Source organism: Salvelinus fontinalis, chromosome 6 (genome assembly GCF_029448725.1).
Source record: "Salvelinus fontinalis isolate EN_2023a chromosome 6, ASM2944872v1, whole genome shotgun sequence".
In the NCBI taxonomy this organism is placed as follows: domain Eukaryota; kingdom Metazoa; phylum Chordata; class Actinopteri; order Salmoniformes; family Salmonidae; genus Salvelinus; species Salvelinus fontinalis.
In genome coordinates, this window is record NC_074670.1 from 31,276,742 (window position 1) to 31,295,707 (window position 18,966).

At 48.0% G+C, this 18,966-nt stretch overlaps 1 protein-coding gene across 1 annotated transcript in view; it reads left to right on the top strand.

Annotated features, from left to right (window-relative positions):
* LOC129857658 (neural-cadherin-like) overlaps positions 1-18,966 on the top strand; it is a 109,228-nt gene that overhangs the window by 74,726 nt on the left and 15,536 nt on the right. Inside the window, exons 12-17 of the mRNA XM_055926123.1 lie at positions 1,045-1,212; positions 9,814-10,063; positions 10,953-11,080; positions 11,234-11,420; positions 12,164-12,307; positions 17,396-17,679. Coding sequence (XP_055782098.1) covers positions 1,045-1,212; positions 9,814-10,063; positions 10,953-11,080; positions 11,234-11,420; positions 12,164-12,307; positions 17,396-17,679 — 1,161 coding nt within the window. The remainder of the gene's footprint in view (positions 1-1,044; positions 1,213-9,813; positions 10,064-10,952; positions 11,081-11,233; positions 11,421-12,163; positions 12,308-17,395; positions 17,680-18,966) is intronic.

Below are 18,966 nucleotides of genomic sequence, written 5' to 3' on the forward strand. Positions count from 1 at the left end.
TGGGGGCGGGGTTGGGGGGTTATTGTGATGGACCTGTTGGTTTCCTTCTTCCTTACTCCCGTCCTTGTGTCTGATTTGCGGTGGCCCCCCTCACTCTCACTGTTTGAGTGAGTGTGTGTGTCAGAGAACATTGCTCAGCAGAGACCTAGCACACGTCAGGTAGAGTTATCCACCCTGTCAGGACAGAGACAACCACAACCGGCTCTCTCATTCCCTCTCTGTCTCCTTTTCCCTACTTTCTTCATTCCCCACCCTCTTCTGCCCCTATTTCTCCCTGACTCTGTGTGCATGTCTGGATGTCTGCATGTTATGTATATATTTATAATGTGCCTAGGTTTGTGCCTGGATTTGTGTGTGTATTTGCATGTGTGCATGTGTGTGTCATAGAAAAGCCCCATCTCTTTGTTCTCCAAGTCCAACCACCTCCCAAAGTCAAATCAAGATGTGGAGCGAGTGACCCCATCTTCACCCTGTCACACAACGGACTTGTGAAGTCTCCCAGTGAATGTCCCATATAAATAATGTTGAATATTCCTCCACTTTAAATGTCAGCCCTTTCTCTCATCGCACTCTTCTCCTTAGCAAGGATCTGTTTAACAAAGCTTTCACGCTCCCCTTGCAGAGAATCATTTATCTGAATACCGTCATGTCAGTTGGAATGTCTCCTCTCTCATTGCTCTCTTTCTCTCTCTCTCTCTCTACCTTCCTGTCTCTCTCCCTCTCTCTGTTTCTCGTTCTGTCTCTCTCTCTCTGTATCTCTCGCATGATGTAAGGATGAACGACATCAGAGCAGTCTTCTGTAGACAGTAGGAAGGTTGTGGTTTAGAGGAGAAGGTCACTGGAAGGTCATGACACGGACTAAGTGGATAAGGTTGTAAATATGATGCATCTGATCTGTTACTTAGTGGATTGGAACAAACTGATGTAGACAGAGATGAAGACCTTCCAAGAGGGGGGGTCAACCATGGGTTTTGTTCAGCTCCATATGCTTTCCATGTCTAACCTCCGTGTCACCCCTCCTTCCTCTCTTCTATTTGTCGTCAGACGTCGAGGATCAGCCAGCAGATCGTGGCCACAGACGGGGGCAACAGGAGCAGCTCTGTGGAGCTGACCGTCATCATCACCAACGTGCACAACCAGCCGCCCCAGTGGGAACAGCTAGAGTACTGGGTCACCGTGCCCGAGAACACAGTTCGCGACGCCAAGATAGTGGTGAGTGGACCTCATAGTGACCTGTTCCTTAACCAGGAGAGATGATATAAGGTCAACCACAACCATGTATAGGTTTCTGGTAGTAGTGGTTGTGGTAGAGATGGTTCAATGCTCTACCAACTACAACTTGGGGGAATGCTCCAAAATGATAGCCTAATCTCTTTCCAACTGACCAAGATAATAGAGACCCCCCAAAAGGAGTTCCCCAGCAGCAGCTTGCCAATATAGTGGGGACTAAGTTACTATTAGTGCCTCCAGACAGACTGGCATCAACATCTCTAGGACCTTACTCCCTGTCGGAGGGGAAAGTGGTTCTTCTGAGACTATTCCCATCCGTGCGTCCCGCCTATTCATCAGGAAAGAGAGCCTTGAGGAGCGGTAGTAGAAAACGCACCTCCCTTTCCCCAACCATCAGCATGTTTAGCAGGGTACTTCGAAACATTTCTGTTGAGGCGAGTACACAACCCTGCTGCAGTTCACCTGACGAAACTGAAACATCACACTTTACCCCCGCCGCCTCCCTCCCAGTGCTTCTCATCTTACCCCCGCCGCCTCCCTCCCAGTGCTTCTCCTCTTACCCCCGCCGCCTCCCTCCCAGTGCTTCTCCTCTTACCCCCGCCACCTCCCTCCCAGTGCTTCTTCATCTTACCCCCGCCGCCTCCCTCCCAGTGCTTCTCATCTTACCCCCGCCGCCTCCCTCCCAGTGCTTCTCATCTTACCCCCGCCGCTTCCCTCCCAGTGCTTCTCATCTTACCCCCGCCGCCTCCCTCCCAGTGCTTCTCCTCTTACCCCCGCCGCCTCCCTCCCAGTGCTTCTCCATCTTACCCCCGCCGCCTCCCTCCCAGTGCTTCTCATCTTACCCCCGCCACCTCCCTCCCAGTGCTTCTCCATCTTACCCCCGCCGCCTCCCTCCCAGTGCTTCTCCTCTTACCCCCGCCGCCTCCCTCCCAGTGCTTCTCCTCTTACCCCCGCCGCCTCCCTCCCAGTGCTTCTCCATCTTACCCCCGCCGCCTCCCTCCCAGTGCTTCTCCATCTTACCCCCGCCGCCTCCCTCCCAGTGCTTCTCCATCTTACCCCCGCCGCCTCCCTCCCAGTGCTTCTCATCTTACCCCCGCCGCCTCCCTCCCAGTGCTTCTCCATCTTACCCCCGCCGCCTCCCTCCCAGTGCTTCTCCTCTTACCCCCGCCGCCTCCCTCCCAGTGCTTCTCCTCTTACCCCCACCGCCTCCCTCCCAGTGCTTCTCCTCTTACCCCCGCCGCCTCCCTCCCAGTGCTTCTCCATCTTACCCCCGCCGCCTCCCTCCCAGTGCTTCTCATCTTACCCCCGCCGCCTCCCTCCCAGTGCTTCTCCATCTTACCCCCGCCGCCTCCGTCCCAGGGCTTCTCCATCTTACCCCCGCCGCCTCCCTCCCAGTGCTTCTCCATCTTACCCCCGCCGCCTCCGTCCCAGGGCTTCGCCATCTTACCCCCGCCGCCTCCCTCCCAGTGCTTCTCCTCTTACCCCCGCCGCCTCCCTCCCAGTGCTTCTCATCTTACCCCCGCCGCCTCCCTCCCAGTGCTTCTCCATCTTACCCCCGCCTCCTCCCTCCCAGTGCTTCTCATCTTACCCCCGCCGCCTCCCTCCCAGTGCTTCTCCATCTTACCCCCGCCTCCTCCCTCCCAGTGCTTCTCCATCTTACCCCCGCCGCCTCCCTCCCAGTGCTTCTCCATCTTACCCCCGCCGCCTCCCTCCCAGTGCTTCTCCATCTTACCCCCGCCGCCTCCCTCCCAGTGCTTCTCCATCTTACCCCCGCCGCCTCCCTCCCAGTGCTTCTCATCTTACCCCCGCCGCCTCCCTCCCAGTGCTTCTCCTCTTACCCCCGCCGCCTCCCTCCCAGTGCTTCTCCATCTTACCCCCGCCGCCTCCCTCCCAGTGCTTCTCATCTTACCACCGCCGCCTCCCTCCCAGTGCTTCTCCATCTTACCCCCGCCGCCTCCGTCCCAGGGCTTCTCCATCTTACCCCCGCCGCCTCCCTCCCAGTGCTTCTCCATCTTACCCCCGCCGCCTCCGTCCCAGGGCTTCGCCATCGTACCCCCGCCGCCTCCCTCCCAGTGCTTCTCCTCTTACCCCCGCCGCCTCCCTCCCAGTGCTTCTCCTCTTACCCCCGCCGCCTCCGTCCCAGGGCTTCTCCATCTTACCCCCGCCGCCTCCCTCCCAGTGCTTCTCCTCTTACCCCCGCCGCCTCCCTCCCAGGGCTTCTCCATCTTACCCCCGCCGCCTCCCTCCCAGTGCTTCTCCTCTTACCCCCGCCGCCTCCCTCCCAGTGCTTCTCCTCTTACCCCCGCCGCCTCCCTCCCAGTGCTTCTCCTCTTACCCCCGCCGCCTCCCTCCCAGTGCTTCTCCTCTTACCCCCGCCGCCTCCCTCCCAGTGCTTCTCCTCTTTCCCCCGCCGCCTCCCTCCCAGTGCTTCTCCATCTTACCCCCGCCGCCTCCCTCCCAGTGCTTCTCATCTTACCCCCGCCGCCTCCCTCCCAGTGCTTCTCCATCTTACCCCCGCCTCCTCCCTCCCAGTGCTTCTCATCTTACCCCCGCCGCCTCCCTCCCAGTGCTTCTCCATCTTACCCCCGCCTCCTCCCTCCCAGTGCTTCTCCATCTTACCCCCGCCGCCTCCCTCCCAGTGCTTCTCCATCTTACCCCCGCCGCCTCCCTCCCAGTGCTTCTCCATCTTACCCCCGCCGCCTCCCTCCCAGTGCTTCTCCATCTTACCCCCGCCGCCTCCCTCCCAGTGCTTCTCCATCTTACCCCCGCCGCCTCCCTCCCAGTGCTTCTCCTCTTACCCCCGCCGCCTCCCTCCCAGTGCATTTTACCCCTGCTGCCATCCATGCCCGTCTTCATTTTGCACACGATTCAAAAGAATGCTACAAATGTTACATGTAATGTTAGAAGATTTCCCCTGATAGTGTTTCCTTTAATAGTAGTGAGTCCGTTTTTGAAAAGGAGAGGGCGGGGGACGTATTGACGCTACTTTCGCCAAAATCATGTTCATTCACTCGCTTTGCTTCACTTGTCATTTTTGATAACCCGGGCCTCTTTTTTTGACAACACCGAATTTGAATTGATCCCTCTATGGCAGGAGATGGCAGAAACGCAACGAGCCACCCGGTATCTGTGTCAGCGTCGACACGGGAGACAAAGGGAGCGAGGAAAGGAAAGATGATAAAATTATACACCCTGTTAAGACTCTACAATGGTCTCTTATTGCCTCGGACCGCGCAACAGAGGGGGACGCTTAATTACTGTATTCATCTCCTGACAGCTCAGCTCGCGTCCCCACAGCTTCACTGGGAGAAAGAGAGAGGGAGAGAGAGAGAGGGAGAGAGAGAGGGAGAGAGAGAGAGAGAAGGAGAGAGGGAGAGAGAGAGCGAACAAGGGAGAGAGAAAGAGGGAGAGAGAGCAAGAAAGAGAGAGAGGGGGGGGGGAGAAAAATGTGAGGGAGAGAGAGAGAAAAAGAGAGAGAGATAGATAGTAGTAAATTAATGCCACTCTAATCCACTAGAGGCTCTTTACATATTTTAACACAGACGTCTCCCTCAAAGTGGTTGTTCCGTGGAATTGGAAAAGAGTAAAGGCTGTGTCACATTCTCTCATTCTCTCTCCTTCACAATTTCTCTCTCTGGAACCTGTTGATCGATAGCCAGATGACCTTCAGGTCTCCCTCTCAGTCTTTCTCTCCTTATCTCTCTCTCGCTCTCTCTTTCTCTCTCTCTCTTTCTCTTTCTATCTCTCCATGTCTCTCTTGAACCCCTCTCTGGACCCGGTTGGTCGATGGCCAAAACTATTTTTTTCCCCACCTCTACCCCCTTCCTCTTCGTTGGTTCGTTCCGCCACCGAGGCGGCATTATTGCGGCTATGTAGATTGTTGTTTTAAATTTAGCAGGGCTAATATGATCTGTTAATTACATTGTTGCCAGGCCTGAGAGACACGGATGCGGGGAGAAATCTCCATATCAATGAGGCCCTTCTCCTGTGGAGAGCCAGTAGGATGGGTGCTTTTGTCTCATCAGCGCTGTCAACGCACTTTCCTCCTCAGGCCTCTTTTTTGTTATTGAGGATGTGTGGGGGTTGTTTTTGGGTCCATCTCTTTTTTGAAGTGGAGTGATGGAGCATGAGGAGAGTGCCTTGTTGTTTACATACCCTGGGCTTATTCATTGGGGGGTGCCGCCTGTCAAAGATAGATCTGACACAATTCAATTCTTTAGCACAACAATGTGCTAAACATACATACATACTAGAAGTCACCCACTGCAATACACAAGGAATATGAAGCAGGTGAAAGGTTGACGAGTGAACACGAACACAACCCTTTCTCTACACCAAAACATGCTCAAGGCCAGCCATTTAGCTTGACAGCAGTGGAGCTACGCTAGGCTAGGCTAAGCTAGGCTACGTCTCTGATCCGCTTAGCCCCCCGGACACCATTGATGTGTAATGAGATGATTTCTCATTAGAGCTAAGTCCGTGCCGCCTCGGCTTTAGGCTTTCTGCATCGTGCCATTGAGAGGACATGCTAGGCACCTCTGAACTGAAATGCGAGAAATTGAGTTTCTTGTGAATTGTTGACTTATTGATTTCAGATGGTCTTGAGCACTTTCTTATGAACATGAAAATATGGAAGATGATTCCAGTAAATGTTGGATGCATGTTGACATCTTATGGTCAAGCTTATGAGCCCTTTATAATGTTGTTCATGGATGCATTATGGCCTAGTTGGTACCATTCATGACAACTTTATTAATGGCCACATTGACCCCATAAAGGTCAACTATTACTGTCTACTCTGTCTCTTGTGCAGTGACTGTGCATGTGGCAAAGAGGCCAGTCCCAATGGGGCTCTGCATGTGGTCTCATATGTCTTCGCTAGTAGAAGAACACACACACCACTTTCCCTAGAGATCACCGAGCCCTGTACGAAAGGGTAGTGCTCTTCTGCTCTCAGCCCTTTTCTTCATCGATTTCTCTCTGCTTCTTTCTTTATATATTTCCTCTCTTCTCTCCTCTGTCTCTCTCCCCCTCCCTCGTCCAAACTCTTTCAGGAAGCTCCATAAGTTGGTGTAATGGTCCACTATAGTCTCGGTAGTGTGGTGGGCTCAATAGGTTTACTAATGGTGGTTGACGGCAGCCTCTGATTGGATGGACAAATAATATTACCTTCTATAAAAGCTTTCAAGATAACGGCTGCCAGGAGTGACCATGGTAGTGGCCTTTTAATGGAGAAAACTTTCAACACTTCCAACCGTTAGTGGAGAATCGTTATTAGCCAGAGAACTTGTTCACTTTCTCTCTTTTTTTCTTCTGCTCTCTCTCTATTCATTTACAAACTGTCCTTATCTACACTCTCCCTCTCTCTTTCTCTCCCTCTCACACTCTACAATGTCTCTCTGTACTAATATAACTTGAACAACAAAGCACTTCACAACAATTACACAGAGTCTTTTTCCTCTCTCTCTCTCCACTCTAAGTACAGTATTTACTCCCTGGTGTGGAGTAACTGCAGCAACTGACTGTTAAAATCTGTTCTGTGCTTTGGGAGCCTTCACAGTAATTCATCCTTAGAACTCTAAATACAAATTAGGCTTGTTAAACAGTATAATGCATTCATTAGCATCCCTGAGCTGCCTTGTTGTGTTACCGAGTGCCTCTATTCATCTACCCTACTATCTCTTTTTTCTCTCTTTCCCTCTCGCCTCCCTCCTCCATCCATCCATCTATCTCTCCATCTCCCTAATTAAAAATGTAAATATCAAGCCTCTCATTGTGGAATTATCTCAAGGAACGATAATTAGCGAATTTCCAAACGCGGTAATTGCAACCTTGAGGAAGTAATTAAGGGGCCTTGTTCTTTAGCACGCCGGCGAGATAATGGGGTATCATTCCCATCATGCTCCTGTTCCAGGGCTCGCCCCCGTAAACCGGGGAGGGGAGGCCCGGTGCGTAATAAGGTGGAATACAAGAGGTTGGACAAGTTTTTGTATTTTCTCAGCAGATAATCAAAATTAATTATTGAAGCGAAACTCATGCTGGTATGAATATTTCAACACAACAAGGCTTTTGAAGCAAAAAAGTGAATTATTTTTTTGTGAGAAGCTGAGGTGGGTGGGAAGTTGGGGGTCCACAGGGGCACCTCTGTACATCTAGAGGTCTCGCTAACGCACTAGCTCGCTACTGGAGGGATAGAGAGAGCGCCCTCCTCCACTGAGTCGGAAAGGAAAGTCTGAGAGCTTTTTGCTGTTGCGTTATCTTCAGGTGTTCTCCCTGACTCTCTCTTTCTTTCTCTTTAGCTCTACCCAAGCATAGTGAGTCATGGACATACAGTACAACAATTCTACTTTCAATGTTCTCCCTTCCAATCCTTTTCCTCTTATGTTATTGCAATTTCATAATGGGTAACAATGGGTTTTGGTGTTTCTCGACAGATAATTAAATATTATTTAGTTTTTGTTGTGCTGTTAGTTTTCAACCAGACTGGCTCACAGTGCAGTCTAGCATGTCCAGATAATCACTTGAAAAGTTCAGATCTATCCTGTGCCATTTAGATTTTCCAATTTTCCATTATTGGTTGGAGTCCAAGAACAGTGCCTGGTTACACCCCAGTCAGTCAATGAGAAGATTGAATGCCTTTGTTTGCCAGACATGGAGTCAAAGGCTACCATTCCATTATAGCTCTCTCTGCTGTAATCTCTCGTTCTTATGCTTCCGAAATGGATGATTTGCAAATGTAGACAGCCATGTCAGAATACTGTTCTCCAGTGTAGATATGGTGAAGTTTAGGAGTTAATGTGTGTGTGTGTGTGTGTGTGTGTGTGTGTGTGTGTGTGTGTGTGTGTGTGTGTGTGTGTGTGTGTGTGTGTGTGTGTGTGTGTGTGTGTGTGTGTGTGTGTGTGTGTGTGTGTGTGTGTGTGTGTGTGTGTGTGTGTGGGGCCTCAGCTGGATCGAAGCAGAATGAGTGGTGAAGTGAGGTTCATTCGGCCATGGTTAATGTAATCCTTCCCTGTCAAGGTTGTGACTCTGTGGCTGTGTGGCAGGGAAAGAACAACGTGGGCCTTAAAAGCTCTAGTCTGTATGCACACACACACCGCACGGCCACACAAACAGTTACATACACAGAGCACACACACATACAGTCACATACACAGCATTGTGGCAGGACAAGTGGTGAAGAGAACATGGGTCTTAAAAGCTCCACGTGCTTCCTGCTTTTATAGGTCAGACCATTTTGCTGTAGGGTACTGCACAGGAACACACCAACACACACATTCACCTGCACACACATTCACAGTCAGGCACACACAGTTGATTCCGAATAACACTGCTCTTCAACATTTCTCAGGGTTCACTAGTATCCTTGCCCTTGGTTAAAGAGGTTGCCTTGCCTCTCTCCTCACACATTCATACTCAAGGCAAGCCATTAGAAAAGTGCAGTCCAAACACGTCCGTAGATAGTTTGGACCATTATATTGACATGTTTGGACAAGAGCTAGAACTATGAATTATTGAACACACTTAAACATACTATCATCTATGTAATAAACGCTCCCATTTATGGATTTTGTTTGGCGGAACCCTTGAAGTAACAAAGGATTTGGTGCCAGAGAGCGTGCAGCTGTGACCCATAATGGAGTCCTCAGAACAATGAGAATCCTGCCTGTTGTCCATGTGAGTGTAGGATGGCGTCCATGCAACCCCCCCATATGTTTCATACAGAGAGGGAAAGAAATCATTCTCACACCTAACCTCCATACTGGTATAAACAGGAAAGGAGGGGGGGACATCAATAAGCGTGACACCATGTCTGTGAAATCCCATTGATGGGCTCCCTCTGTACCCAGGTATGCGCGGCAGCGATATACTTCCCCGTATCATTTCCTGTCACGTTGGTTTTCTCTGCCACGGTTCCTGGAAAAGAGAGAGTGGGAGCGTTGGGAAAACCCTACAGCCTTCATTTAGAAGCAGATCATCTGGTGTTTCCAGTGGAAAGTGTCTCCATAAAGAGTTCACATCAGTTCAGTAGGAACTTTGATGGATTAGACTTGGAGTGTCTCCAATGTATTCCTGATGTGGAGTCAGCAGTAGGGAGACATTTGTGCTGATTTTAGATGGGCCCGCTCACTAATAATGCAAATTATCTTTAGGGAGCTTTGGCCAAAGCCTGCTCTGTTTGTTAGTCATTGGTTATTTTTCAGTAATTCCCTCTAAGATTAAAAAAAAAAAAAAATCTATGGGACATTACAGCATGCCCAAGCAGGTTTCTCAAAGCTGTCTGTGTTGTACCTCAGGAACACACACTGGTACTCAAATGAACCTGCACAGACAAAAGAACACACTCACTCTGTTCAGACATTCATATAAACACACACACACACACACACACACACACACACACACACACACACACACACACACACACACACACACACACACACACACACACACACACACACACACACACACACACACACACACACACACACATTCACTCTGTTCAGACATTCATATACACTTGCATATATATCCACCTCCCTATCCTATCACTAATGATGTCATATTCTGCTTCCTCTCCTCCAGACTATCAAGGCCACCTCACCACTGGGTGACCCTAGAGTGACCTATAACCTTGAGGAGGGTCAGGTGCCGGAGACCAACATGCCTGTCCGCTACTACATCAAACCCAACAGGGCTGATGGCTCTGCATCCATACTGGTGGCTGAACCTCTGGACTATGAGACCACGCGCTTCTTCACACTAAGGGTCAGAGTGCAGAACGTAGCTGCTGTTCCACTGGCCTCTTTTACTACCGTCTACGTCAATGTTACAGGTAGGAGGCATTTGAAGATTTTAACAGTGTGTATACTGTTGTGAAACGCTGGATACATTTACTCTTGTAAGACTATGAGGCATGCAACTTATGGTAACAACTGTGGTCCTCTGTAGCTCAGTTGGTAGAGCATGGCATTTGCACTGCCAGGGTTGTGGGTTCAATTCCCGGGACCACTGGGAAAATGTATGTACTCACGACTCTAAGTTGCTTTGGATAAAAGTGTCTGCTAAATGGCATATATTATATGTACAGTACCTTGGCCATACTCATCTTTGGTCATGACAGTGCTGGAAGGAACTGAGTTTTTATGAGGAAAAGAGAGAGAGAGGACAGCAGGCAGGCTTGAGCAGTAGGGAACAGTAAAGAGCTTTCCAACACAACATAAATACTTGAAGCTCCAGCTCAGTTAATGAAGGAGGGAGGCTGAGAGGAGGAAGAGAGGAGATTGAAAGGTAATGACAGGGAAGATGTAGTCCCTAGAAGCCTGTTGGAGGAAGGTGTAATCAGCCAGCGACAGAGAACACTAGCGGCTAAAATGACTGCTTGTTTAGCGATGACTCATACCACATGCGCCAGTGAAGGAGGCGGGAACACAAATATCTAGTTCTAATAGCGTAAAGAAAAGAGGGTATTCTTGTCTGACTTTGTCAATAATTGTCTTTTTGGAGCGTTTAGGGAAATCAAATGATCCTCATCTTATGGATACCTAGAGAGTAGTCTTAAAACCTGGAGAGTCAGTGACCTAAGAGTTGGGTTTGTCTACTTAGCATTAGCATTGTTGAGGACAAAACAATAGGTGTGGTAGGACCTCTGTTAGCATGCTCTTAATAGAAGGCCTTTATCACCTCCCTAATCCTGACCTCTGGCCTGTCTCTCCTATCTCCAGATGTAAATGACAACGTTCCCTTCTTCCTGTCCTCCACCTACGAGGCTACCGTTCCAGAGGGGGCAGAGATCGGAACATCGGTGGCCCAGGTTTCTGCTACGGACCTCGACTCAGGCCTCCATGGAATGGTGAGGACCCCTGCGGACTCTATTGCGAATGACTACATTTCCCATAATCACTTGATTTTCTTATGATTTTAAATGAGAATAATTCAACAAATACACAATATTGTATGTCATTTTGTCCTGATATTGCATTAATGTTTCGATCTTTGTCTACAGATAAACTATGTGATCTTGAAGGATGAGAGTGGAGACTCTCAGTACTTCAGTATTAACTCCTACACTGGGGTTGTACACACCCGCGCCTCGTTTGACCGTGAGCAGAAAGGTTCCTACCTCATAGAGGTCCAGTCTCAGGACAGCTCCGAGTCAGCCAGGCCTGGACAGCAGGGCCAGCCCAACACTGGTGGGTATCTCACATACCTACACTCCTATGCATTCACACATGTTTGCAGTCCACACACGGGCACACCTGTCCAGACAGGGAATCACTGAGTATCATACTCTCTCATAATAGGTAGCTCTGTCCCCTTACCCACCCTATCCTCCATCAACCCCCCCATTACCTAACCAGTCAATAACACATCAGTCGTTTTCTAACCAGGCAGTAACAGGAACACACACAGAAACACAAAACAAACACACACAGACATACACACACACCAGCTGGCTCTATCCCTGTTATTAGAGCATGAACTTCATTCATTAAGACGTCGTTAGCGATGCGCTAATGGAACGAGCTAATGGCTAATCTGGGTTTTGGGTCAACAATGACCCGCACACAGAGGTACAGCAAAAGAACAGGGATGCTACAATCATCCCACCAACACACTGTTTGTTCAAGCAATCAAGGTTCCGCTAGAGTTCATACGGCAATGACTAGCTAATGCACATTATTCTCCCTTTTTGCCCCTGTTGGTATTACACTGCTGTGTTCCGTGAGGTTAGATGGTTAATGCTTCTGTTTTCTCTTGCCAGGTGTAATACTTAGAGTAATGTACTCTCTTTTTAATGTCTTTGGTCCACATAGACCAAGCCAATGTAATTTAATGTCAGAGTACTATACATTAGTGTTGCTCTCTAGGTCCATGCTTCAATCTGGATTGGTTGTTAGTCCTGAGTAAAGATCCCTCTCATTGGTTCACACAGACACGGCCTACGTACGGATCCTTGTGACGGACGTCAACGACAACGCTCCGGCTTTCGCCCAATCGGTGTATGAGGTGAGCGTGGAGGAAGACAAGGAGGTGGGCTTCATCCTCATCACCGTGACGGCCAATGATGAAGATGAAGGTGAGGCACATTGGGTTGGTCTCAGGGTGGGGAGGGCTCAATCAGTCAACCTGAGTTTAGACTTTTTTGTTGTTGAAAAAAATAGCGCTCACAATGATAAGTTAATAAGTAAAGTTATTGGTGCTCGTTTCCTGGGAGGTAGTTCTAACAATATTTGAACAGCACTGTTTATCATTCTAGTGTTTACTTCCATGGAAGATTATCTTTCATCTTTACAAAGGCCTTGGCAGATACAAGTCTGAAGACACCCGAACATAACAATTGAGAATTGAATGTAAGCACAACGTCAGTCCACTGAGTCCAGTAGTCATAATGTCTTTGTTGAAGTGCCTGATAGTCATAGAGGACTTGGGCTCTAGTGGTACAGTGTGTGTTTATCCTGGTGTCGCTTTTCCTACTTGTCTGTTCAACTCTGCCTCTCGACTGTAATGGAATCACTCACTCTCCCCCTGTCACTTCCCTCTGGGCTTATGAATTCTTGTCAATATCAAGTTGAATGTTCTGTTGATGCTTTGACAGGCTCCACAGAGATTAAGAAAAGTATAGGAGGTATATTTATGTAAAGAATACTCTGTCTTTCTCTCTCCGTCTCTGACTCCCACTCTGTCACTCTCTCTCTATTCCTCTCATTTTCTGTCAGAGCTTGTTAGCAAATCTCTGTGGTGAATGTGGGAGGTGTGGATGCGGCCCCCCGAGGTACTCATTTGATGTTTGTCTCTTTGTTTTTATTTGTCCCTCGTCTCTCCTCTGAAAATTAATAAATAAGAAAAACAGTGTGCTGCCTTAATGACAACGGTAAATCCTTTGTGGGAGAAGATGCCGATCATTGTTTTGGTGGAAATGTCACCTTCCATGATGCCAACACAGGTGTTGAAATCACATCTGATTTAATGGGCTGCTACATCACATTTAAGGAGTTAGCAAATGACTAAGACGAGAATTTAGGGTTTGTTTTTCTTTTTCCTTTCCAATGTTCAGTTGAATTAGCAACTGTCTTGGCTCTGCTCTTTATCCCTCTTCAGACACCCCTAGCCTGATCCCTTGGCGGATTTGTAAAAGCATACAGCCCAAAAAGACACTGAAGCAGAATTAAGAAGTGCTAAGATAGCAAACTAACCGCAAACAACAACTATAATTCCCTCCCAAATGCTCCGGCTTATCCCGCCACCGCTCTGTAGACTTTACCCCAATTCGCCGTCTCAACAATGTGTCCATCTGGTAATTAGGGAAAACGTCTCTCTCAACGGAGAGACAGGAGTGAGTGGAATAAACTGCAGTGGTGGCCATTTTGTCTTCCCCTGGCCCCCCATGCAGGTGTCCAAGCAGGGAGATGATCTGTATTAGCAGGGAGATTAGCTGTAAAACATGACACGATCCCTGGCTAAGCGCTAGCCTTGCTGAGCAGGCAGGTCTTGAGGGGAGGTTTGAGCTCAGCCAATCCTGGCTATGCTTGTGGGGGTGTAAGTAGGGTTGATGTCTGCATGTGTTGTCTAGTCTCTCGTCTCGTGGTGTCTCATCTCAGATCCTCTCGTCTCATTTCTCATATTTCAGATCTGCTAATTTTGTGTCTCTCCTTTCCCTCCCTCTCTTTCAGCTCTCCTGGCTCATCTCTGGTCTTTCCTCTGCTTTCTCTCTCTCTCTCTCTCTCTCTCTCTCTCTCTCTCTCTCTCTCTCTCTCTCTCTCTCTCTCTCTCTCTCGCTACCTCATTATTCTGTCTATCCTTTTCCTCCCCTCTGCTTTCTTTTCTTGTGCTGCTGTCCCATTTTCTGGGGTTAGTCATAGTGTTGAGTAAGTCAGTTCAGTGTCCCATGTTCGTGCTGGAGGTGACAGTGTTCCTATAGATCAGTGGTTGACTGTCACACTCCACAGCCCTGTGATACATACACACACAGCTTAGTGAAACAGTTCAGGTGAAATCACCTCAGTGTTCATTGACCAGTGAAGCTTGCCTGCCTGCCTGCCCTGATGTCCATCCATCCTCTCATCACATCATCACACCCTCACACAACAACACACACACACTGTCGTTGGTCCAGGTGTGCATGTGTGTGTGCTTCTATAATAGGATTAGTGACCTCCAGTTTATATATGGTCCCCTGCTCTCAGAGTCTCTCACCATCTGTCAACATCCACAAACCATTGAGCATTACAATGATGACACACACACACACAAAATATCAATACAACAAGACACCTTTATCGTGCTAGTGGTGTGACAAGGCAATTCACGTCTCATAACTCTCCCATTACAATCTTCAGCTGAGGTACTTCCATTGGTTTCTCTGCGACCTCTTTGCCAGCCACCACTGTTCCACCATACGGTGGATGCTACTCCACAACAGAGATAGTCAAGTAGACAAACACATGGAGAGGTCTGTTTCATATGAGAATATCCTTACTTTTGAGTCTGACGCCCATATACACGCTCCTAATTCCAATCCCCTGTGTATTTCATTTCAAAGCACTTCAAGGGCCTTTTTCCATGAAATCCCAATATTTTCCCATTACACTCCCAGTGGAACTTGGGGAATTGAATAATTAGTGAACAGATCCGTGGGGAATAGAGGGGCCCCTGTTAAACGCTCCCCCCAAAGCTGATTGGTTTCAGCATCTTTTGTTGCAGACAGACATCCTTTTAGGATCGGGTTTCTATCCCCAAGTGGGAAATGTGCCAAATGAAGAACTTTTGGATGGGCTTTAACAAGATCAAGTTTTTTTTGCTGATGTTGACATTGGAGTTGAGTTGAGCTGAAGGTTTGTCAGTAAACAGATATAGGTTGTCTAGCTTAATGGTAAACAGATTAGGGTAGTGGATGGGGTCCAATACATGGTGTGGGGAGGGATATGCTGGTGACCTTAATCAGAATTTTGGGGCCTTCAGTGGAGCTCCTGCTTTGCTTAGGATGAAACCACTTAACCCTTGAGCCCCCCTCCACCCCCCTGATGTGCACAGTTGGCCCCCTCACCAGTCTTACTTAAGGGAGGGGGGTTAACCATATGGCCAGACCGATCATTAGGGAGGCGGCCGGAGGCAAAAGTACAGGAGCTACTCCCCGCCACCCAACACACACTCAAACACTTACTCGCTCACTCAACACACACACACACACACCCTCTTGGCGAGTGTCACGGCAGATCGTGCTCAGAAGCTTTGACAGCCAGCGCACTTAAGCCCCCTCCACACACACACACACTCCCGATAGGAGCATGACATGTCGTAATGAAGGCCCGACATGTCTCACACAGATGGTATTTGTCTCCTAAAATCTCCTCCGTGCTGGTAAACAGGGCCTGACCAAGATGCAGGCAGACAGGGAGTGTGGGTATGTGTGTGTCTGTGAGAGAGAGAAAGAGAGAGAGAGAGAGAGAAACAGTGTGTGTTTGTGTTTATGTGCATATGTCTGAGCGTGGGGGTGAGAAACTGGTGCAGGAACTAGTATAATATGAAATTGAGATTGTTTATGGAATGGAATGTGTCATGTTTAATGTAAGTCATCCAGCCTTGTGCACATCTGTGTTCTTGACAGTTCTTTTCATACATCTCTACTCATCAGACTCACTACTGTAGAACCCCAACCACGTCCTTATTCAGCTCTTACATAGCTTTATAAGGACTAGTATGAAGGTCCCACTGTGGAGCTCCACAATGGAGCACCCAGCACTCTAACATGACAGACACCAGCAGTCAGGATTCAGACTCCTTTGATCCCGTCCCATTATTCCCATTTCCCAGACCGGGAACGCCATCCCGACCTAGCCCGCTTCTGATGGGTATCTGATTAGGGTTGACAGTGGTAGAGTGGATGAGGTTAGAGAGGAGGAATGAGAGAGTGAAGAGGAGAGGAGATAAGATAACAGGGGAAGATAAGAGGGATAAATTAGATAAAAGAAGCGAGGAAATTAGAAAGATGTGTGCATGCATGTGTGTATTCACACATATTCACAAATATGTGCTGTACCAGTCGAAAGTTTGAACACACCTACTCATTCAAGGATTTTTCATTATTTTTACTATTTTCTGCGTAGTAGAATAGAATAATAGTGAAGACATCAAAACTATGATAATAACACATATGGAATTGTGTAGTAAACAAAAAAGTGTTAAGCAAATATATTTGAGATATGAGATTCTTCAAAGCAGCCACCCTTTGCCTGTTGTTTTTTAGCAGGTCAATGACACAACACACCTCCAGGCTGTGTAAGGGCTATTTGACCAAGAAGGAGAGTGATGGAGTGCTGCATCAGATGATCTGGCCTCCACAATCACATGACCTCAACCCAATTGAGATGGTTTGGGATGAGTTGGACCGCAGAGTGAAGGAAAAACAGCCAACAAGTGCTCAGCATATGTGGGAACTCCTTCAAGGAGAAAAAGCCTTCCAGGGGAAGCTTGTTGAGAGAATACCAAGAGTGTGCAAAGCTGTTCAAGAAGAGCCTAAAATCTAAAATATATTTAGATTTGTTTAACACTTTTTTGGTTACTACATGATTCCATATTTGTTATTTCATAGTTTTTATGTATTCACTATTATTCTACAATGTAGAAAACAGTAAAAATAAAGAAAAACCCTTGAATGAGTAGGTGTGTCCAAACTTTTGACTGGTACTCTATGTACATTTGTTGTGTGAACGTGTGTATTTTTAACTGAACACACTGAGGACATGAAGGGCCAGGGAGGGAGGAGAACGGGTGGTGCCTGAGACAAAGATGAGGTGGGGGTGGGTGAGACCAGCCCTCACTGCCTTCTGTATTCTGTCTAATGAGGCCCACTGTGAGAGAAACGGATGTTTTCCTCTGAAATATTTGATAGCCGGATGGCACTGTGTGACTCAGAGAGGGTATTGTGGGGGTTGTTCTTTTGTGTTGAGGGCTGTTGGAAGTGTGAGGTCGTTTTTTTGTTTTTGTGCAGCACGTGTTTGTGCGTGTGCAGATTGTCAGCCTGTAGGCTTGTGTGTGAGTGAGCACACACATACCACAGTCATACGGTCTGTAACTATGTCCTCATTTCTCCTCTAACATGGACGACTAGTTCTACCTTGTCCAACCAATAAAAGCAACCTTGAAACAGCCATATTTCCTTGTCCAGGTGCCAACGCCAAGCTCCGCTACCAGATCACCTCTGGCAACACCATGGGCACCTTTGACGTGGAGCCAGAGGTGGGCACCATCTTTGTGGCCCAGCATTTAGACTACGAGATGGAGCAGCGCTACGAGCTGAGACTGGTGGCCTCCGACGGGAAATGGGAGAACGAGAGCCTAGTGGTGGTCCAGGTGGTGAACCGCAACGACGAGGCGCCCGTCTTCGGCCAGACAGAGTACCACGCCGCTGTCACAGAGGAGCTGACCGAGCTGCCCGTCTTCGTGCTGGAGGTCAGATGTCATACATACTATAGGCCATGGTTCCCCAACTGGCGGCTCATGGGCCGAATTTGGTCCGCAGGTGGTTTTATTTAGTTCCCCAAGTTTTCTGAGCAAAACAATTATTTTAAAATTGTATTTTCAACACCAGGAAATCAGCTCCAAGTGATTTACATTTTGGAACTCTGTTCCCAAGTATTCCGACACATACTAGAGAGACACCCGTATACAAATGTAAGCAAGGTTTGAAATGATTATGTTTTAGTCAAAAAGTGTATCTGTTTGGGCTTCTTCTGTCAATTTTCGGTCTAAAAATGATTTGTAATTATGTACCGGCCCCCGACCATCCACTCAAGAAGAAAATCGTCCCGCGACTGAATCTAGTTGATGATCCCTGCTCTAGGCCCTACGTACTGGTTTACCTCTTATAACAGCCAGATAAACAGTGCATTACACCAGTAGGTTGTTTCATTAACTTACAGAGCTACCTGTCTTTAGCTGGAAGTCAGAGGCCATTCATACCAAGCACCTTTGTAACAACGACATAAGCAGGGTATGACAACTGATATTTGAAAGCCTTTTTTGATAAAGCTAAACTTGCTGTGAGGAAGTTCTGTTCTATACATGCAGTATACATTTTTTAAATAGAATGGAAGTGAATGCAGTGACATTGTCCACCCATTGATGGAAATGTGGCTTTGGTTTCACCTCTCAAGTAACATAATATATACAGTAACTCATCGCACATGTGGACATTGTGTGAAATCAAATAGGCTCCGATGTTATACTCCTATCCTAAAGTGTTGATACCTAATACTACTCATGAGCACTCACAGTTTACCCACGATAAATAGTTGTGGAGCCTCCTGCTTTTTCTTAGGCTTTCATTGTGTACCCAGCCTAGTTTCGTCACACCTATTCCCAGTTATTCCCAATAATACTGTATGTGCATGTCGCCAAGGTAAATCAGATTAAAAAGGAGTACGATTCATGGGGGCATGGAAGTAATCCTAGAGAGAGAGGCATGTGTCACAGTATTCAACCCAGGGCTGCTTTCCTGGAGGTGGAATTGATTTGATGTGCACTCGGTTCCCCTCTAATGCACTTAATAGTTTCCAGTGTGTGGCAGGCAGCCATCCCCTCCCCGAAGTTCCTTCGCTCTGTATATGAATACAATCCTGCCGAAAGAAAAAAGATTGGAAATCCAATTTGAAATGAGTATTTACCTGGCCTTGGCTGTCGTACGCCGCACCGTGTCTCGATATTGTCTTCTCATTGCATTGTCAGGAAATGGAGAGA